The sequence below is a fragment of the Manis pentadactyla genome, chromosome 3 (genome assembly GCF_030020395.1).
Source record: "Manis pentadactyla isolate mManPen7 chromosome 3, mManPen7.hap1, whole genome shotgun sequence".
Taxonomy (NCBI): Eukaryota; Metazoa; Chordata; class Mammalia; order Pholidota; family Manidae; genus Manis; species Manis pentadactyla.
Genome location: NC_080021.1, coordinates 89,270,069 through 89,294,045, shown reverse-complemented (window position 1 = coordinate 89,294,045; position 23,977 = coordinate 89,270,069). Strand labels below are relative to the sequence as shown.

Genomic DNA, 23,977 nt, shown 5'->3' with positions numbered 1-23,977 from the left:
TTTGTTCTGCTTTTTAAAAAAATATAGTAAGTACTTAACACACCGTGGGAACATAGAGGATAGGAATAAATGGTGATGCTCACTATTCTTATCTTCTCATCCATGGTATTGGATGCTTTATTGAAAATAACATTAATCAGAATGTCCATGTTCTGATAGGCTGTCAAATTTTCAGGGTCTGTTGAATTTGGAAAAATAAATTGAAAATGTGAAACTAAAGGCTTAATCACATTCTCCAAAGGACATTACCACAAAAAAAAACAAAAAAGGAAGTGGCCTTATTTTCTTTTGGTACTAATCCTGAAAATATAACTGCTGTTGTATAGGTATTCTTCCAATATTTTTTTTGTATAGCCAATACCATCTAGACAGAAACAGGAAGATGTAACAAGTTCTCTTAATTCAGAATTCATTCACTTTTGGCTTTTATCAGAAAACTCCCATGTTAAGAATGATGGATTAATCTGCAACCTTCTTTTGTAGATGTGGTAACTAAGTGATACATGTAACTATGTGGGTAAACCTAAATTAAATTTACTCTAATCAAGGCCACTTCCAATGAGGATCCTGAAATTCCAAACCTGGGCTGTCATAATTTCTCATTTTATAAATCACTGTCTACACTGTTTCTGAAGCTGAGCAGCTTTCTCATTTTCTCTTATGTCAGTAACTTCCCCAATAAATGGGGTTTGATACAGCATTGTCTGATAAGCAGTGACTCCTCTGGCACCTATGGTTCCAATGTATCATTGCTTGACCACATGAGAGGGTAGTACCCACTCCTTCAAAAGAGAAGAGTCACAATATTCCAAAATTCATTTTTTCCAACCCACTATCAGAGTCATGGCTAGAGTAAATTCGTAAATTCTGCAAAAATGAAACTTACTGGTTTGTTCTTTATTGAGAAATTAGTGGTCTTTGTCGACCAAAGTAATAAAGAAAAAAGTATGAACATTTTTATTTACTTGCTGCAAATGTATATACACTGCAAACTTATGCTGCTGGAGTAATTTGTCAGACTGCTTTAAAAGAGTCATAAGATACTGATTTGACATAAAACCCTAATCTGTGCATTCTACCAAAATCTACCTCACAAAGTTCAGCATGGTGGCACCAGAGACACAATTCGTGCGTGCGGTGCTTGGCTGTCCTAAAACAAGCCATCAGTATGCCTATTACAATAGCTCTACATAAGCTACATTTTAGCTATGTTTTTTAAAATCAAAAATCACTGATAAATTAGGTTTCAGTGAAGTTCTATTTTTAATAAACAGAACTCTTTCCAATTTTAAAATAAACAATTTCAGAATACTTTCCTCAGAAACATCTCACAGGATTTTGGTGGCTTACATACGACTCAATATTATAAGAGAAACTGTCATTCTTCATCACTTGGGTTTTTTTTTTTAGTTAATGCATCTTCCTGTGATTCTGCCAACAGTAGTTACAAGGCAAGTAAGAAAAGAAAGCACACGTCTCACTGTGCATCATGGCTGAAGCCCGCCATGTCACCTCCTACTTTTCTCCACCCCTATCATGACCCATCACCCATGAACAAACATGAAAATGGACCTTTCTTTGGTGGAGTGTTTAATACTAGACCTAGTTTTTCAAAACAATTATAGAAAGTTTAATTCAAATGAAGTAAAAGTAGAGAAACATTTGGATACATGTTTCTGGTATCTGATCCATTATCTGATATAAAACCAAGGGCTGAGGATGCCATGTGCTGGTCTTTTCATCACAGCAAGAGCTGTTTAGAATACACAAAACATGCAAAAGTCCCATTCAAAGGTTATTAGATTCTGGGCCCAGGAACCTTTTTTTTTCTGAGATATAAATGAGATGAATATGTTTATTATAGGCAAAGTAACCTATGACTTGTCTTTTAGTGAATAGAATACATTTAATATAGCACTTTTAACTAATATTCAATAAGGTATGCCAAAAAGTTAAGCTTGCATTTATGCTGGATTTCACCAGATGTCAGCAAATACTCTATATACAGACTGATCAACAGCATAATGTGTGAAATGCCACTTCATTACTTCAAGAAAGTGTTTTAAAAGGAAACCTACTAGCACAAATCCAAACTAAAGCAATGTAAAGATACTATGGTTTTAATGAACAATTCTGGTAAGAGTTAACTAATATAGCCTAAAGAAAAACGAAATGTAATACAATTTTTTTAAAAGGCAGAATTAAAGTAAAATAACATAGTGCAAAATTAGTTCACCTTGTTTGGGGTTGCTGTCCTGGAGAAAGGCTGCATACTGTAGGCCTTTCAAAATAAAAACAAAATAATCTTGGTCTCTCTACTGTAAGTTTGCTCAGTATCAGGCAATATACAGAGCTAAAGGGATTTCATACATGGTCAAACTATTTATTCTCTGCTATACAACTTATTTTGCAGATGATAACCAACTGATAATCCACGAACATGCTTAATCATTAATGAAAAGACAGCAGCATGCAAACTGAAGAGTTATTACAGTTTAGAGGAAACTTTTGACACTAACACAAAAATATATACGGACATAGAGAAAAATCTAGGAATTCATGTGCAATGAAACCTATAATGATGTTAGAATTTTACTAACAAATACATTCAGTGTCATAAATTTGCATAAGACCATGAATGTATGTCTTATTGATCTGAAACAGGTTTAAACTGTATTTATTTAAAAAATAGGGAGTGATGAATGTAAACATGGTGAACTCAATGCTCTACACCATAGTATGAAATTTATAATTTATTCAGGCTGTATTCAGGACCTAGCAGAAAACATTTCCCCATCTAGAAGCAGCCTGCTGAGCTACATCCCTGTCACCATTGGTTAAAACTCTGGAGCCATAATGGCTCAAATCCTGGCTGTGGTTCTCATGGGCTGTGTGATCTGGGGCAGAATACTAAGCTCCTCTGTGTATCATCTCCTATCTGCAAAATGAACAAAATAATAGTGCCTACTTTATAAAGGTTTTGTAAGGATCAAATGAGTTACTATGCTCAGTGTTAGCTGGTGCTATTAATATGATCTGATTGCTGTAGTGCACAAAAGAGGAATTAACATGTCACAAAATGATGTGACACTTGTAATTATATGTGAATGAATTTCTTTTTCAGGACTTCAAGTTCATTATGACAGCTGACTCTCACAACATTTCTGTAAGCTAGACAGCGCAAGACGTATCGTTAGCTTGATTTAGAGATCACACTGAAGCAAGAGGCTCAGTGGGGTGGCTGTGTAGGGAACTCTGGCCTCCTAAAATATCTCATCCCCAACATATTCAGAGATCTAATTATTAAAGTCAGTCTTCATTTATATGTAATGAGCAGATAAGTCTTATGTTATCAAATATGTGTTTGATATTTGGTTTATTTTGGTATTTTAACAGATTCAATGTAAAATTAATTCTCTACAATTCTAGGTTTAGTTTAGTCTATTAATAAATTCAGTTAGTAACTGAGAGGTAGTAATTTGATGATTAAATATTTCCAGTAATTTTAAATATTATTTTTAAAAAATAAAAACATTAAAACATTGGTTAGTGAAACAGAATTTAGACAAAAGGAAACAAAAAAATGAACTCTCTCACAAACACACACACACACATACACACACAATCAAAATAAGCTGAAAAGAGTGTAGTAAGATAGCATGACCTAAAATAGCCTAATGAATAAAATGGAATTTCTCTACCAAAGCAAGAATAATTTCTAAGTACATTATAGATTTAATACACAGAGACCAATAATATAACTGGCTTCTAATTACTTAATAGTTACCAATACTTAATACTTTATTTAGCAAATATACAATTATATTTTTGTATCTGACACAGTCATTGACCTTTGGAAGAGATGTAACTAACATAAATATATAATAAAATATATTTCACTTAAAGACTATCCAAGGGGCATAAACTTTTGCACTTAGAGTATTTAAAACATTATTGATTAATTTATGACAACTATAGTTATAACAATAAATATCCAAAGATCTAAACTTAAAAAGAAACTCCTACTTCATTCTGCTATATTCATGAGGTAGACTGGGAGTCTGGGAGTGGCAAACTATTGGAACTCAGGTCTCTTAATATCTTTTCAAGAACAAAGCAAACCTATGGCTGGTTCAGTAGTGTGATTTCTGAAGGATTAAAAAAATCCAATCCTTCCCCTCATCTAGAAGATGTAAGCTAAGCTTCAAGAGGCGTATAAAATACAGCTTCTTTTAGACTAGCCATTTGAACCGGGAGCAGCAGCAGAGGATGAAAGCAGCCCCATAAACTAAGGCCAAGTGTGTGTGTCCCCACACAATACATTCATCTCTCCCAAAACTACAGAACGCATGTTTTCATTGACTATACTTTTTAAAAGGTGTCAAACTTTTAATCAAATGTGAAAAAACAAAAAACGGTATTCTACCTTTCCACTTAGGCCTACTTTAAAAGTAGTGTGAGTTCCTCCTGCTTACGGGCAGGAGAACTATATTTTGCAAAGTGCTCAGACCGAGGCAGAGCACAAGAACCAGACGTGAGCTTGTTTGAAATTATAAGCAGCAGAACTGGTAAAGGACTCTTGCTGAAAACACAAATGCCCTGCACTGATACATTACTCTTTAACTGGCATGAACTACTAAAGAAGAAATGAGACCTGAGTCCAGTTTGGCAAGTAAGTAGAGAAGTAGTTTCACAGCAAACATGGTTTTACACTTTCAGTCACCCTCTACGCTGGCGAGCAAAGTGTCATGTCAGATCAAATGTACCTGCCAAGTAACAGGGCAGTCACAGCTTTGTGCCAAGGTTGTGAATTAAGGTGGAAGTCACCAAATACATATTAACTGCCTCACTATCAAGACACGTATTTGTTATGTTTTATCTGCAAATGATCCATAACTCAAGATTACCTGCCCCTCTATAGTACATTAAATACTTTTATAAGACTTTCCTATCTTTAGTGGGCACCTGATGAGTTAACTCATAAGAAATAAATCTGTATTTATTACAAAGAGAGCTACCAAATACCAATCTTAACTCAGCCTAGGAAATAGTAAAATTCCACCCAGGAAATCTATTTCTCAAGTTGTTAGAATAAAGGACATGAAATATTGTGATCAAATATGGACTGAATGTAGCCATTCATGCTTACTTCCTTAATGGAAGTAGATGATGAAGCAATCTATGAGAACAAGTAGTATTTCTTTTTTTAAAAAACACCACAAAAATGCTTTAATACAACAAAACAATGAATGGTCAGGCATCACAAAGTTTCACTCTGTGCCCTGGTCTATTGGCCTTTTAGCCATTAATTTTGAAAGCTATGAACACCATCTCTAAAATAATTATTTGGCTCCTGTGAGTGAATACTAATGGCATAGAAACCTGAAAATTTAAGATGGCCACAGGACATCTACAAGGATCTTCCCAGGTTGAACAAGGCTGTCATTATGACAACTGGTTGGTACATGTATTTTGCTTGTTTACTGACAAATATGTAAGCACACCCTTTAAAATTGAGAGGTGTTCATTTTTCATTTTACTATCTCCAGTGGACATATTTAAAATTCCACCATAAAGATGCTTATCAATTTCCTAATTTTATCATAGTTTCTTTAGTGATTATCACTTCAACAGGGCTACTACTAGTGGTAAAGATCAGCATCTCAAAATGTCTAAAATCATTCCAGTCTAGTAGAAGGAGCCTCAGAATGGAGGCCACAGTCTTTGACATGTATAGACTTCTTAAACAAATTACATGTAGTTATTTAGATATATTAGTTAGACTTTTATTACATGATTGCTGGACTTAATAAAAATAATGTTCAAGACATGCCTACTTCCTAACTGCATCAAGTTTTAAAAATAAGGATTGGAATAATGGAAGCAGAGGTGGAATAAAAAGATCACACCAACAAACTGCTTAACTCTAGTGTATTTCCTTAGAAACATGCTTGCCTACCTTGTCTTTCTCACCATAATCGTGAAAGCAAAGACAGGACAGGTCAGACTCTGCTAATACAAAGTATCTCGGGATATATGTGTGGGACTTATCAAGAGAAATCAACTTTTTCCTCATCTCTGAGCTACAGCTACTATTTTTAGAGGCTATAGAAACAAAGAAGAGTTTTATTACCCATTTTTCAAATGACAGAACTTCTTGAGTAAAGAATATTTGTTACTTTGAATTAAGGTTTAAAAATGAATAACCAAAAAATCCTATAACTTTCCTTCCCAAGGCCATATGTAGCTACTTGACTTTTTCTTCTCTTGATACTGAGAAAGTCAACAAGATGAATAATAATATTCATCTTTCAATTTAAAAACTCAAGTTTTTAGAGGCATCATATCACATATGAGGTGGATAAGCCATAAAGGAGGGTTCCAGACTCAAATGCAAACATGAAATGCTGTCACTAGCTCATACAGTACCTTTGTGCAAATTAGAAAGGTGACCCTTCCCTATGACTGATTTGGTCAGACCAAGACATGTGGTGTCTGTGCCAGAACACTGCTGAATAAACATGCAAGAACATGATATCTGAGAACTGCCTGGGACCCACTAAGCTGTGCAGTTCACAGTGGCCCATGTACACAGGCCACATAGTCCCTACAAACACACAGGGCTGGCCAGTGTGACATGCTCATGCTTTGTCAAGCTTGATCCTCATTTTCAGTTATGTGTTCTTCCAGAGTATTCTTAGGGCATAAAAATTGTAGCACATGACAGCCCCAGGGTAGCCAGGTGGTACACCAGCCGTGTTTATGAGATACACATATAATTAGTCTCATCATTTTATAGTTTACACCTTAAATATAGATCCAGCATCTTAATAGAAAACCTCTTTACAAATCTCCTTGTGTGTGAGGACACAAGATGAAAGTAAAAGGATGAGATTTTTTTGTGTGTGGTTGGTAAGAAATGTGTGTGCTTTGGCTACACTATATGTAGGCTCTTTTTGTTTCAAGCTTATTTATTCACTGGTCAAAAACTTGCTTTGAGTACACAGTTACATGCTTTATATGATCTCATTTAATCCTTAAAACAATCAAATGAGATATTAATATACCCATATTTACAGCTGAGGAATGAGGATCAGAGGTTATGAAATTTCTTTAAGGTCACATGATTCAGTAAATGCTTGGGATGGGACCAAAACCCTGCTGCCTGTAACATATTAGACTTTACTCTTTCTACTACACTAGATTGCCTCTGAATTTTTAATATTTGCAGATTTTATAAGCTAGGCATGCTTTATAACTTGGTATAAAAATGTTTATGAACAAGAAACAATCAGAATTAATGAAATCTGTGCACTGGCTATTTGATTTACATATATGATTTCATCTTAAGAAAAGGAAAAGGATGATGCTATAAATATAGCCAGAAATAAAAGAACATAGACCTAATGTAGTGGTGAACATATATCTCATTAACTGCTTGTTGAATTAAACTGAACAAAGAAACCACCTAGAGGAGGAGAGCATATGAAAAAGCACACATCTCACAGGTAAGGAGAAAACAAGTCACTTTCATAGATAATGTACACAATTCAAAAACCAAAACCCTGTGGATTTAGTTGCACTTACTATTGGTTAATTACTATAAAAATTTCAGGTCCTACATACTAAATCTGTAAATTTCCAAGTTTTCTGATATTTAAAATTTTATATTACCTGGTTTAAGTATATCTATCAATTACCAAATGGCCCTCCTTTAAATGTCTGATGCAGATTTACCTCCCTTGACATTATCACTATTACGGCTTCACAACCAAAGTTCTCTATTGGCAACAAAGCTTTACTTCTCTGTAAGGGAATTAACAGAAAAATTATTGTGACATAAACATTTTCACTTAAATTTTCAAGATCACTTCTAGTGCACAAATCAAATGACACCAGTGAAATTAACCATTTTTCATCCATTTTTTGTTTATGGAAAATCGGAATTTTCTTTCCCAAAATGTTGAAGGCACAGATGAAACTCACAAAACAGCATTAAAACTGAACGAACAAGTGCTCTGAGTTTAACCCTCATCATAGCTGCCTCTGTAGGCCAGCTCCCCACAGTAGGCAAGTTACCAGTGCACCGCTGCTCTCAGAACTGACAGATGAATGTGTGCCTGCTGGCTCATCTGCTGTACAACCAGAAAGGGAAACACAATTCAAAGTGTTTGGGAAATGTTTCCACAAAGAACCAATTTTAAGATTTTGGATTTTATAATTAAACACTCTCAAAATAGCTAATTACTAAATCCATGCCTTTCAGAAACTAAAAAAACTAATGCCTACTATGCTTGAAACGTATCATCAGAAATGACATTTCTTTGCAAAAATTAAGACCTTTCTAATTACAGTATTAGAAATATCAAAAGCAAATAAGGTAGGTAGATAAAAATATTATACATGTAATATATTATTACATGATAAAATATTACAGCAATCTTTACTTAAGAAAAAAAATGTACTTCTACAAGTGCCCCTGAATATAAATGTATATACTAAAAGGAAATAGAAGATTAAAATATTGTAATTTAAAAGGAGTCAAAGTAGGTGAAAATATAAATAAAATTACCTTTCTGTCTTTCCTATCATTTCTGTTTGAGTGCCACAAACTAGCTATCATCACTAGTCACTGAAACAGTGCCCTTACTGGACTGAGGCTCTGGAAGCTGATGCCATCCAGTCTGCAGTGACGGGTCTCCCTGAGAAGACAACTCATGGCTCTAATCTGTCTGGAAAGCAACATTATCCTGTACTGACACTTTCTCACTGGTATTTACTAAAGGAAACACTAGGACCACCATTATTCAAGGTAACCTAGACAGGTAAAGCAGGCTCTTTGTAATAGTGAGTTTTCTCTAAAGAATCAGGGAGGAAAGTACCCATCCTACCAATGTAGGTTCCTTAATGTTAAAAAATGCTAGGCTTTGAAAACCATTTTCTATAGGTTGTATTTAAGTAATGTTCAAAACTGGAAGTCAGCATCTCCAAATTTATCCAATAAAATTTACTTACAATCTCATCTCCTGGCAACCAATATCCTTCTTGTTCAATACCAGCTTTTGAACCTTTGCAGCCCACTGTTAGAGTTTCGACAATAAGACCGTCTTTCACAGCTAAGCTCAGCTGACGGGTGGTCTCTTTGGGGTGCATACCGTGGACTCGAGACATATACCTGCATATAGAGGAAAAACAAAGTTTAAAATTCCTCAGCACTAAAAAATAAGAGTAAAAATAAGAAAATAGAGGTGATTTATCTTTTATTATGACTTGTACTTATGAGAGCTCTGACGAAAGAAAATAAAGAAAAGAGAGAGGAAGGGGTCTTGACTATGTAACTACGAATTATTATCATGGTGTTTTAAACCTTAATCCTATTTCGTATATTTAGAGGGATATTTGTTCAAAACAGTCCCAAACCAGCAAATATAAATCACTTATTTACTCAAACATCCCATTTAGTTCTAGTCTCTGGAGCAATTACCATTAACTTCTACTCTGCAGATCCTAAATTTAGAATTTTATAATCTCCAGCAATAGGATTTTAGAATATACTTTTACTCAAACCTTAGGAAATGACATCAAAGAGAATTAAGGAATTACATGAGTGGCTATCAATATATGAAGAAAACAAGAATGCATGTTGTGCTCAATAAGGCAAAAATGTGATTTTCAATGAAATACACTTTGACCTGGGTCACTAAAGCATACAAGCACTCCCTATTTTACAATTAGTATTTTTAAATGTCATAGTTCAAATATACCCTAGACCACAGAGAATAGAACTGCAGATCCCTTTGCATTCACCAATTATACTGAATTCACGTTAACATTTTGGCCTATTTGCTTTATATCTTTTATTTCCTTAAAAATTATAGATACAGTTAGAACTTGTGCCATTCTCCATTCCCCTCCAATCAAACCCAACACCTTCTACCATGAACTACTGGACATCAAAGAGTCCTCAGGGATATCCAGACACACATAAAGGAGACAAATCAGGCCAGCCTCAGATACTCCAGATAAACACTGCATGCTGGACGATAGGGGAGCAATGCCCAACACTCTTTGATGAAATTAAGCAGTACTCAATCTTATATCTAATTAATCTGTCATTTAAGTATCAAACCATTCAATGTAAACCATTTTGAAAATGTAAGAACTCATCACTGAAAACCTTTTTAAACTCAGAGGATGAATTTCAACAAAAAGTAGTAAAGCCCACCAAAAGTACTGATGGTGAGCATTCTGTGTTTACAGTTTGTGGAATATAATAGTTTTTTGCTTATAGAATAAATAATTTTTGAAAAGTGCCTGCTTTGTTTCTCAATGCAGTAATTGAAGGGCTAAGCTGGTCAACACAACACTGGCCCTGACACAGTGGACATCAGAATAACCAAGGGGCAGGAGAGAACAAAGGTGTGCTGAATTTGTCACCTTCACTCATGGTCAAAGGTGATATATCATGAAAAGTCAGGGCTAACAAAAATAATCAACTGAGGCTGGAATATGGGGAAGGGAGAAGAGCAAAGTGACAAGTGAGGAATCCTCACTATTCATAGTAGGAGCTGACAGAAATTCTCCTCAGGATTACTTATACCATTTACATTTATAAAGGTAACCCTTAGAACAAAAATATAATCCTTCTAAATGATCTCAAGAAACTCATTAAAAGTAATTATGTAGTGAAACATAAAAACAAAAGAAACAGTAAAAACAGAAAGCATATAAAATATGATCAGACAACCAAACCAAACAAGTTTATCTTTTTAATAAATTCAAACTGGCTAAACTCAATAATTATAAGAAAAGACATTGAATCACAACACAAAAAAACTTGCTGTCTACTGGAGACACTCTTAAAATGGCTTTAAAAGATTGAAAAGAATGGGCAAAGGCATATTGCAAAATACATCCAAGTAAAGCAGGGACCAACACCTCAATGGGTAGGATTTGGAATCCAGGGAAAAACTTATTTTTAAAAAAAGACAAACAGGGTACAGTTAGTTACAAGGCAAAAACTATAAGAAACAAAGGAAACACTGACAGGAATGCAGAGTTGTGAGACTTTAATTCACGTTCCTCAGTCCATAAAAACATCTAGTGGACTTAACTATGTATACAGAAGACCTAACTTACAACATAGATCTAGTTTAATTTATTCTGAAACAAACAAAAAAATACCTTCAGTAGATCCAAAAAATACCTTCATTGGGTCCAAGAAACATTCATTAAAGTTGAGCATAAAATGAACCACAAAAATGACCTTAATAGAATCTAAAAAGTGATAGAGACATTTGCTAGTCACTGGAAGTAAGAACGCCCCAGGAAAATTCTTAGTAGTAGTTATCAGAAACTAAAACATTACATCGTCAAAGTAAACTAAAATACTGTGGAACTAGTACATAAAGAGCAGACAAACGCAACAAAGTCTGAAAGAGACCCCAAAACATATTCTGATTATAATAAAGATGGCACTTCAGCTTAGTGGCAGAAAGATTAATCAATGCAAAGCATTGGGACAATTGACTATCTAATTTGGAAAAAAAAAAAAAAGATGGAGCCCTACCTTAGTCTGCACCCACAAATAAATTCTGGGACCATGAAAACAAACCACAAATTATAAAGATGATAGTGGGAGAGTAATCATAGTGTGAGAAAAGCCTTTCTAATTATGAAACAAAAGCCAGTGACATAAGAAAACACTGAAAAATTTACACAAAATTGGCAATTTCTACACAGCCAAAAAACATAAGCCAAGTTAAAACACAAATGATAACCTGAGAAATATATTTCTAACACACACACATACATAGAGACAGATGCTAGTAATTAATAAGAAAAACATTTTGTATTTCTCATACTTATAAGGACAGTCTGACACACTGTACTGGTGGAAAGGCCTCAACAAGGGGTATGTCACTGGTGAGATGTTAAGTTAGCAGCAATCCTGTGGAAGCAAATGTGGCTATAGCCATCAAAAGTTGAAATGTACACACCCTTTGAGCCAGGAATTCCACTCCTAAATATTTATCCTACAGATATGGTTAGACACGTGTGAAATAATATATATACAAGGAAGGAAATTCATTTTAGCATTACTGACAGCAAAATATCAGAAATAATCTGAACATACATCTTTGGAGACTGGCTAATTCATAATATAACCATACCAAGGATTATTATGTAAACATTAAAAGAAATGAGGCAGTGTTACAATGTTAAGATAAGAAATTCTAAGATGTTTTAAATAATCGTAGCATTGGGGTTCATACCCAAAATGTATATAAAAACTCAACACTTGATAGGAAAAACAAACAATCTGATTAAATGGGCAGAATATTTGAATAGATATTTTTCCAAAGAAGACAATCAGATATTTAACAGGTACTCAACATCACCAATCATCAAGGAAATGTAACTCAAAACCACAATGAGAACACCTCACACCCATCAGAGTGACTAATATCAACATATCAACACGACAAGAAATAACAGGACTGGAGAGGATGTGGAGAAAATGGAATCCTTCTACACTGTTGATGGGAATGTAGACTGGTGCAGCCACTCTGGAGAACAGTATGGAGGTTCCTCAAAAACTAAACACAGAAGTACCATATGTTTCAGCAATTCCACTTCTGGGCATTTATCTGAAGAAAATGAAAACACTGATTTGAAAAGATACCTAAAGCTTGTGTTCACTGCAGCATTATTTACAATATCCAAGTTACGGAAACAACCTAAAAAGACCATGGGTGGATGAATGGATAAAAAATATGGTGTATATATATGATGGAATTATATTCAACCATAAAAAATATGGATGGACCTCAAGGACACCATGCTAAGTGAAGTAAGACAGACAGACAGAAAAAGACAAATACTGTATGATCTTACTTATACATGGAATCTTTTTTAAAAAAACAAGGAAAGAAACCAAGCTCACAAATTGATGGTTGCCAGAGACAGGGAATTAGGGGTGAGGAAGAGAGGGTTGGAGAAATGGATGAAGAGGTCAGAAGGTATAAACTTGCAGTTATAAAATACATCATGGGGACATGATATACAGCATGGTGACTACAGTTAGTAATGCTGTATTGCTTTTCTGAAAGTTGCTGAGAGATCTTAGAAGCCCCCATAAGAAAAAAACTTTTTTTGTAATTATGCGTGGTAATGGATATTAACTAGGCTTAGTGTGCTGATCTTTCACAATATATACAAATATCAAGTCATTATGTTGTATGCCTGAAACTAATATATTTGTATGTTAATCATACCTCAATAAAAATAAGAAAATCAGTGCAAAAAAATCATGGAATAAAATACCATTACTCAAAAACATGACACACATAAATATCTCTGTACATACATAACCATTCTGGCTCTGTATTCCAGGAATTGTCAAAGCAGGAAACATCCAAGGAGAAATGAGTGCTCAACAGAGAGGGGTAGGCAAAGATATTTTTCAGTGTGTTCTTAAGAGTTTTGTTTGCGCATCTATTAGCAAAAGACTCTTAAAAGAGTAGCTATCATTTACCATCCCTCCAGCAATGTGTGAAAGTTCCTCCCTCATGCACAATCTTGGGCAGCTCCCCTCTTTCCTTTTCAAACATATCTTGGCTCTTCTTGGTCCTTTATTCATCCATAACAACTTTTAAATCACTTTACCAAGATCTATGAAAAACACTGTTGAAATAGTGGTTAATTTGAGGAAAACAAATATTACAATATTACAAGTCTCTCCACTGATGAATTCAGTACATATCCATCTGTTTATTTACTTGTATCTTCTTCTCTGTCCTTAGTAAAGTTACACAATTTTTCTTCATAAAATTATTGCATATCTTTTTGGGTTTTCCTAGATATTGCATAGTTTTTCTTTCTTCTGAAAAAGGGATGTTTCTTTATATAATATTTTATTGGTGGTTGCTGGCATATTTTATAAACTCTGCTAAACTCGCATTAGTTTTAAGTTAAAGCTATTGAACTGTTTTGAGTCTACTGTTTAAGTCTGCTGAACTTGTCTGTTCTTATTGTGTTTATTAAGACTACTAGTACAAGTACACCATAAATAATAATAATGGGTATTTTTGTTTCAGATTTTGCAAGGGACTCTTGTAATAGTTCATCATTAAACATGACACTTGCTGAAGGTTATTGGTAGATTTATTTCATCAATGTAAACTGATAAATAAAAGACAAGTATGATGATTGATGCAGTATATTGGTTGCTACCTTTTATTAAGGAAATTCATTTCCAGTCCTAGTTTGCTGTTTTGTTTTTTTTTGTTTTTTGTTTTTTTTTTTTTTTTTTTAGATAATTATTTTTTATTGAAGGGTAGTTGACACCCAGTATTACATTACATTAGTTTCAGGTGTACAACACAGTGATTCAACATTTATATACATGATAATTCTAAGTACCAGCTATCACCATACCAAGTTGTTACAATATTTTGACTATATTCCTTATGCTATACATTACATCCTGGTTGCTTATTTATTTTACAATTGGAAGTGTGTACTTTTTCTTGGTTGTTGTTGTTAGGGCATCTCTCATTTTTATTGATCAAATGGTTGTTAACAACAATAAAATTCTGTATAGGGGAGTCAATGCTCAATGCACAATCATTAATCCACCCCAAGCCTAATTTTCGTCAGTCTCCAATCTTCTGAAGCATAACGAACAAGTTCTTACATGGAGAACAAATTCTTACATAGTGAATAAGTTACATGGTGAACAGTACAAGGGCAGTCATCACAGAAACTTTCGGTTTTGCTCATGCATTATGAACTATAAACAGTTCAAATATGAATACTCATTTGGTTTTTATACTTGATTTATATGTGGATACCACATTTCTCTCTTTATTATTATTATTTTTAATAAAATGCTGAAGTGGTAGGTAGATACTAGATAAAGGTAGAAAACATAGTTTAGTGTTGTAAGAGAGCAAATGTATATGATCAGGTGTGTGCCTGTAGACTATGTGTTAATCCAAGCTAGACAAGGGCAATAAAACATCCACATATGCTGTTTTGTTTTTAACAAGGGCATTACATTTTATGATTCCTTGATATATTTTAATCCACTGAATTTCACTACACACATGGGCCTTCTTAGCCACTATGCATTCAAACAGCTGTAGAGCATGGATTAAGACATGATAAAGTAAGACTTTTATTTTCTTTAGTGATGGCAAATTGGGCTCAGTTTCCTTAGTTCAAAGATAACTGAAGCCAAAGCCATTTGATCCCAGTTCTTTGGTCTTGAGGGACTAAAGAGGTGTGCATAAAGAAGAACTCAGGGTGCAAACAGGGAGCCCTTTTCATAGGTATTGGACTACCAGAGTGTATGGGCGAAGGACTGGTTCTAACTAGAACACGATATCCACAGCAATGCAAAATAGTGCTTCCTCCTAGTACTAGTACAGCCTGGGAATGTAACAGCTCTGAGTTGTGGGTTTTTGTTTTCTGAATGAAAAGTTTGGGTTTAGGCAAATTAGAATAGAGAATAAGTGGCCTAGTATGCATTAAAAAGTGTCATGTAAAGACTAAGAACATGTATTCATTATTTAAAATATACTTATATTTGCATTTGAATTTTTTTCAAATGCGCATCATTTACTTCCCCTTAAGGCCTCAGAATCAAGGGACCCCTTGGCTGACCTATCTGCAGCTGCAGCCAAGAGGTTAGGTGCCACTAGCAGGAGCAGTTGACAAGTGTTTTCAGATTGTGCCTCCTATAAAATTGGTACTCAATGCTTGTAGACTTTATACATGATATTAGAGAATTTCAGTGCTATCTCTTAAAATCTTTTGAGTCTTGAAAAGTTGTAAAAATAATAGAGGTCCCACATACCTTTTACCAAGCTTTTCCTAATGTTAACACATTACATAAAATACCATGGTTATCAATATTTCTTTTATTTTTTCATTTATATAACATTAGTTTCAGGCGTACATACTCATTATCATTAGATATTCATATATATTGCAAAATGATCACCATGAGCAATGCAGCACATTGATACTTTAAACTAAAGACTATTCAGGTTTTACCCGTTTTCCTATTGTTTTTCTGCTCCAGGGACCATTTCAGGGTATCACAATATATTACTTTATGAGTTTAAAAAACATACAAAAATTAAACAGATGATACAAAAATTGTTATAGTGAGGAAGAAAAATGAGTCACGACTAACCCTGCCCAACAGAACTTACCATGAAGTATTCTATTTGGACGGTGGCCAACTGTCCAACATAACAGAGTGGCCAAAATAATGAAGTTGGTGTGAAATCTGATTATAGCTGACAGTACCAATGATTTAAAAATAATATAGTATGACACAAAGATTCAAACAAAAGAATTAACAAAAGATCAGAATACCTAAAAATAGGTCACAATACACAAAAATCTAAATGTGAAAGGTAGTATTACAAAAGAAGAGAAAATCTAATAATAATTAGCAAATGACAGTGAAATAACTAAATGGCAATCTAGATAAAAATAATTTAAACCTACATATTTAAATTTTGAATGACATAACTATTTAAATATAATTTAAAAATAATAAATTAGAACAAAGTATCAGCTATTTGGCGGACCGATTATAAATTATAACAACGGAAGAAACAAAGGAAAAGAAAGACTTAAGCACATAAAATTAAGATTGCAAAGTCTAAGAGTAACAAAACTAAAACTGGAAACAATGAATTAGCAAAAAGACATGTCAGATATGACAAAAGTACCTATCAACACAACTGTTGTGCTAGAGGTTTCTCTTTGTGTGCAGTCAATGCAATAAATCCAACACCTACATATTGTGACAGAAATCATGGATAAAGTGTCACGCATCAACAAACACAAGCTCATAAAGTAATGTCTAAACTTGAAAAACTCCTTACTTTTTTCCTATAGTTCTTTTCTTTTTTTCTCTTTAAAAATATTGATTCTTACCTATTTTTCATGAGTAGAATAATAATAGAGTGAGCGTGGTGCAGATGTCACAGAGATGGACGCAGTGCCTCTCACCAGGCATTATGTTATGCATATCTGATTAGACATAACACTCTCCTGAGTTATTTATAAATAAATTCTGAAGAAATGAGTGATTTACATGATTCCTTAAATATAACAAAGGGTCACAATCCATTATTCCTTTTCTTAGATTATCAAATACTCAGGAAGGCTCATTCACATGAAAACACACTGACAATTCCAGGTAGGGTACTCTAGGTCTCCATTCTCTTACAGTGTGCTTATCCATCACAGGGACTTACCATCTTCAAATAAAGAGGACAGTTTCAGTTTGAGTTGCATTTACAGTGGCCATCCAGTCTCCTATTTTAGTTTCACTTAGCATAACTCATTAAATAGCATGTAAATGTTGAATATTTAAATATAATGTTCAATTTCTCAGAACTTTTTCCATAACTTAAATTTTCTGCCATCCTATCCATTTCCTTTCCTGTAATTTTCCTCCCAATGTCTCTCCTAGGACACTATTTTCCAACAGTTGCTGAACGCTGACATGTATCCAAGGGACAGACTGCAACCCTAGGTTGTTTCACCTCCCCTGAGACAATCTTGAAGGTTCCAAGACAAAATATATATAATTAATGGTGAACAGCCACTGCGATTTAACCACATTTTTCAAAAGTAAGAAATCCCAACAGTGATAATTTCCTAAAAGTAATTAGTTATCTGTAATCCTTTTACTAATGATTCAATCTCAGAAACTTGTGTCATATCATTGGCAATGAATACGTAGGAGATGGGCACACTGTGAGTCTGCCCATTACCTGAAAGGGGGTCCACCATAAAGCGTGTGGACATGTTTTTCTTTAATTAAGCAGAGAAAAACATGTACTCTCCTCTAGTCCCTTACAAACAGCTTCACACTACCAAGAGTCTAGAGGCCTTCATTTTGATGGGAATATATAACAATGGGAATATATGACAATTTATTTTAATTATATTCTGGGTGGTCTAGATAAAGTTAGTACAGCCCTGCTGTTTCAGTACCTAGCAGCTCCCAAATGCCCTGGTAAACTGGCTCAGGGGCCGAAAAAAGACTCAACTATAATCCTTAGAATAATAAAATTTGAGATAAACATTTCAGTAACTATTGATCTAATCTTCTGATGTTGAAGGACATTCTGAATATAAAAGCTGTATAATAACAGAGGAGAGAACCCAAAATATATGACTAGTTAAGAAATGTGGAATTTCTCCATGACATACCACAAATCCATTTTTTTTAAGCCTCTGGAGTAATTGGCACTAACTTCCATTCTGCACATCAAAAGCAAACAATAAAATGGAACAGCAGTCATCACAAATGTGACAAAGAGCTTACTTATATCCTTAAAGTGCAAAATTAAACACTAAGAAAACTGTTTCACTGTCAAGGAAGCAAGACATTATTAACTACTCTCAGTGCTGGTAAAGTGGCATTAAGACGACCACTCTCAACACAGTGTTGCTGAAAAGGCCTTTTGGAAAGCACTTCTGCATTATTATGACATCTTGTAGACGGTCCTACCATCTGACTCGGTAATTTCACTTCTAATTTTTTTTTGCATTTCTCATTTTTATTTGACAGAAAAAGTTGCTCTTGCTGTATAGATTTTTAAAAAAACTAAAATGCCTTTAAGAAACGTGAAGAAAAGTTGGGGAGAAGGGGCCACAACCTCACTGAGGGGATAGTAGGGGCTACCTAGTAACTTCTGCCCCTTCCTTCCTTCCATTAACACCTCACACAGGTTCCCAAATCCCAAACCATCATTCCCCCCAGGGGAATAACTTAAGACAGGACACAAAGATTTATGTAGAAAATGTTCCTCAAGTCATAAAATTGTATAGGGACAAAAAGGATCTAAAAGACCACTGACAGTAAAATAAACTATGGATATAAAGTAAGTTATATATCCACTTCTCCCCTCTACCTCTATCTATCTCACATGAGATCAGGCAAACAATAAAACCAGGCATCCAGGAATTGCAGTAACATGCGATACATAAGAATCTATGTTTGGCAGGTTCTAGGCTACAGTATCATAACCCTTCTCCCATAGTTGTCCTCACTAAATACTAGCTAGACATAGAACTATTTATTCACCACAGACCTCCCAAGTGACTATCCAGGCAAAATGCCACAAAGAGGGTTGAAGTTTTGTTTGTTAGTAGTTTTTCTGTAGATACCTTTTTCATAATTTGTGTTTAACCATAACTGCTAAGTCTCAGTTCCCCTCATTTCTGAACAAGTTAAAAAACAATTTATAGTGTTCACTGAATACAGGTATACTCTGAAGATTTGGGATTAATTAAAAACAAAACAGAAAAAACCCCTTCCATTATTTTTTAATTAATTACAAAGGCATTAAAGATATTTTCTTTCAAAACTTTCTCAATTTTGAATATCCCAATGGCATACTGTAAAGCATTACCTTACATTTGACCTCTTTTATTTAAAAAGTTTATTTTAATTAAAGTTGGTAAATTAAAACCCTTAGTTATGTGAAAGGTAGAAACTAAGTTATTTCTGTAACAGGCAAAAAAGTTTTTTTTGGAGAGAAAACACATTTTTCCTATGACACACTTATGCTTATTTTACTACTAAAATCGGTCTATTTAATAAAAAGGGAAATGTTTTAAATTAAAAAAATCTATTTCAATAATGAATTACACATTTTATAGCTTGATCTTTCTTTTTACATTATTAAATTAAATCAGGCCTATCCCAAAATATTATCAATTTTTAAAAACGTTACTCACCAATTTATAACAGTGATATAACTGATGAAAATACCTATCTGGGTAATGATGTAAAAGTCACTAAAGGTTTGAGAATGACAGTTGTTTCATACCTGAAATTGAAATATGTTGCAAGCTTCTATGTTTCAGTTTCCTTTGTACTTGGGAAAAAAGAGCACAAGCAATGGCAGAGACCATTCTGGCAATCTCTTTTATATATAATGACATTTTAATTAAAACTGCTGAGATCTCAGCCTAACTGCTCAGACACAGACTCTGCAATCTGACATGAGCTTTGCAACAAATGTAAAATGCTTAGCTTTAATGAAAACCCTAGGAAAAACTTTCTTTCTGGTTTCAGTATTATTAGAAAGAGCTACGTTCACTTCAGCAACTAAGTCCCTTATGAACATTATTAAAATGCCGAGGCTCCCCCTTTGCATTAGCAACTAGAAAGCTGAAAGCCACATTTGTAACATGTCCTTAACAGTTGAGGCACTTGATGGAAAACTTCCTTCTATAGCTTTACTCCTAGAACCATTTTATGTCCTAAACTTCATTTCCTATCCCTCATCTTTCTCATTCCCTCCAGTATATATTACCCTAATCTATTTACTCTACTTACATCTTTAATTGTCCCCAAAGTATTTTTAGAACAAATGAAATAATCTAAAAGATACTATATATGTTTATTTGATACACATATATGAATAAAATGTATACAAATTAAAAACCACCCACCTTCTCTCTGCTTATCCTGGATTGTATGGTTTCCCTGTTGTACCAGTATAACCACTACTCACAGGTAGTCTACCCTTAGATATTTATCCAAATATACACCATCTACACCTGCACATGAGAGCACATTGTAGCTTTTATCATAACAGCTCCAAAATGGAAACACCCCAAATGTCCCTCAGCAGGTGAAAGGATTTTGAAAACTATGGTATTGCCATATAATGAAAAACTACTTAGGAACAAAAAGAAATGAGTTACCAATACATTCAAGCAAACAAATCTCAAAAAATGCTGATCAAGAAATGTTAACCATGAAAAAGAATATACTGTATGATTCCATTTATATAAAATTCTAGAATAAGCAAAGCTAATCACTGTGACAGAAAGCAAATCAGTGATTGCCTAGGGCTGGAGAGCAGGCAGACTGACCACAAGGGAGTGCAAGGGAACTTTCAAGAGAGACAACAACTTTCTGTGGATTGACTATGATGGTGTTTGCACAGGGCCTTTAATCTGCATATGAGGGAAAGATAGTGACTTTTTGGAGAAAACAGCCAGTTAACAAAGGACCTGATATTAGAACCAGGCAACTTTTATTAAAGATGCCAAGCTTTCTGTTGACAGGATGACTCACTGCAGGAAAAGAATCTACATTCACACATTTACAAATATTGTTGAAGACTGTTGAGTCAATGTCATATGCCTGTCACTATTTTTTGGTGCCTGGTATACACCAATACACAGAACAGAAAAAGATCCTAACCTATGAAGTTTACAGAGTGGTGGGAAGAGGTTTCAGGGACTGAGGACAAATAAAGAATGGTCCTACTAGTACATAATGAAACTACATGGCATGCTAGAAGGGACCCTAAAATACTTTCCACAAGAGTTCTTGACTCTGAAGTTTAAATGCAAAAGAAGGCAGACTCACAGAGATAAAAATAAAACTGGCTCTTGTTCTACAACCACATAAAAAGAGAATTATAGATGGATTAAAAAAGACTTAACTGTGAAAGGTAAAAGTATAAAATTAATAGAAGAAAATGCAGAAGAACATCATTGCAGACTAATTAAGGATTCCTTAAATAAAATTTAAAAAGCACAACACATAAGCAAAAATCATTGAATTTGGCCACTTCAAAGTTAAACATTTCTCATCAACAAAGAGCACTATAGGAGAGGTTAATAAATAGACGATAAAATAAGAAAAGATGTTTATAAAGCATGAAGTATACAAGGGAATTAATGCCCAGAAAAACAAGAGCTTCTGAAAATCAAAAGAAAAAGAAAATGACTCCAAAGGGAAATAGCAAAGGGTAAGAACAGGCATCCACAGAAAAGAAAGCCCAAGACCTTGTTAGAACACCAAGAGCCGCCTAAACTTACCAATATAGAAATGCTGATTCAAGTATCTCAGTGAAGACATCTGTGCAACTGTACAACGTCAAGTATGTGCAGACATGTGGAGAAACCTAACCCTGTGTACTGCCAATGACCAACATAGAGTGAGGCAGCCTCTTGAGAGCTTAATCTAATAAAGCATATGCATGTCCTTAACTGAGGGATTCTGTTTCTGGATATACACGCCAACAAACTCCTCATATAGGTCAAAACGGAAACACAATTATTTGTGGTAGTGAAGAGCTGCAGCAATGCACGGCTATCTGTAGAGAGGGAAAGTGGAAAGAACCTGAGGGTCCGCCACAAAGAAATAATTCAAAGATAATCTTATGCGTAGAAAATCCGAAAGTGAAGAAACTTCAAACACCCAAGTTATCCAAGAACACAACAATGCCAACGTGGTGATAAAATACATACCTACAGGGTTGTAATAAAAGCTAGAGGAGGTAATTAACGCAAAATGCTCAGCTCAGTGCCCAGCACTTAAGATGCTCTAGATAAATGATTCCTAACCACTTATTGTTTATCCATCTAAGTTTTCACTTTATTACTTGTATTACTGGGTATTTGTATATCTAATAGGAACAACTGGAGTTGTTCTAAGAATTCAATAGATGACACATGGAGGTAATATGACATCAGTGTGGAAAAAGCACAGCTGTGAAAGTCACACAGATCTCAGTTCAAACATAAGCTCTACAACCTACTAGCTACATGACCTTGGACACGTTACTTAACCTCTGCACACCTTCTATAAAATGTGCCCTCTATAAAATAAAATTAATAGTGTCAATTCCATGTGGTTGTTCTGAAGGCAAAAAAGATAATATAGTATGGACCTTACAATAAATGTTTACCTTGCTTGTCATCCCTTCTCTCTCCTAAAGTAAGCCACAGAAAAGTCTCACCAAATGAAGTACTGTCCAACCAACATCAATAATAATTTATGGTGACCAAACAGCAATATGGAAAAAAGGCTAACTAATGCTGAGGAAAAAAAACAACCTTATGAAAAATAACAAGAAACTAATCAAAATAGGTCCTTTTCTTGAATTTGGGTAGAGAAATTATAGTTATTTTTGCTATTTTCCGAGTATCCTGAAATATGGTTAATGTTACTTTTAGGAATTAAAAATTTTTTAACAATAATGCTCTGCCACTAGGTGCTGTTTTATAGATGCAATGATGGCTCCACATTGTAAATCAATAAATGCGATATACCACATTAACAGAATTAAAGATAAATATCATATGAATATCTCAACAGATATGGAAAAAGCATCTGACAAAATTTAACACCCTTTCATGATAAAAACTCAACAAATTGGGCATAGAGGCAAACTACCTTAACATAGTAAAAGCCAAATATGAAAAGCCCACAACAAACAACATTCTCAATGGTGAAAGACTAAAAGCTTTCCCTTCAAGATCAGAAACAAGGCAAGGATACCCTCTTTCACCACTTCTACTCAACACAGTACAAGATGTCGTCGCCAGAGCAATAGGTAAGAAAAAGAAGATATAAAAGCCATGAAAACTGGGAAGATGTGAAATGATGTCTGCAGATGAGATCTTATGTGTAGAAAATCCTAGTCTCCACACACACACACACACACACACACACACACACACACACACACACACACACACACACACACACACCAAAAAAACCTGTTAGATCTAATAATTCAGCAAAGTAGCAGGATACAAAGGCAACATACAAAAATCATCTGCATTTCTATACACAATGAACAATCTGAAAAGGAAATTATGACAGTAATTCCATTTATAATAGCATCAAAAAGTATAAAATTAAGTATTAAGTAAACCAAGGAGTTGAAAGACTGGTACAATGAAAACACCGAAACACTGCTGAAAGAAAGTAAAGAAAAAAATTAATGGAAACAGATCCCACATTCAAGTACTGTAAAACTTATTATTAAAATGTCAGTATTATCCAAAGCAATCTACAAATTTAATGCAACCCCTATCAAAATCACAATGACAAATTTTTCAGACTGAGAAAAACCCATTCTAAAATTCATACAGAACTGCAATGGACCCCAAATAGCCAACACAA

General features: G+C 34.3%; 1 protein-coding gene across 11 annotated transcripts in view; it reads right to left on the bottom strand.

Moving 5' to 3' along the window:
• ZMYND11 (zinc finger MYND-type containing 11) overlaps positions 1-23,977 on the bottom strand; it is a 95,432-nt gene that overhangs the window by 51,906 nt on the left and 19,549 nt on the right. For 5 of the 11 annotated variants that reach the window (XM_036925457.2, XM_036925460.2, XM_036925456.2 and 2 more), the window contains exons 3-4: positions 9,016-9,175; positions 2,237-2,281 (exon numbers count right to left, since the gene is read on the bottom strand). In XM_036925457.2, the coding sequence (XP_036781352.1) occupies positions 2,237-2,281; positions 9,016-9,175 (205 nt within the window). Of the gene's footprint in view, positions 1-83; positions 179-2,236; positions 2,282-9,015; positions 9,176-13,537; positions 13,687-23,977 lie in introns of all 11 variants that reach the window. The other 6 variants (XM_036925465.2, XM_036925461.2, XM_036925468.2 and 3 more) reach the window with 3 other exon arrangements.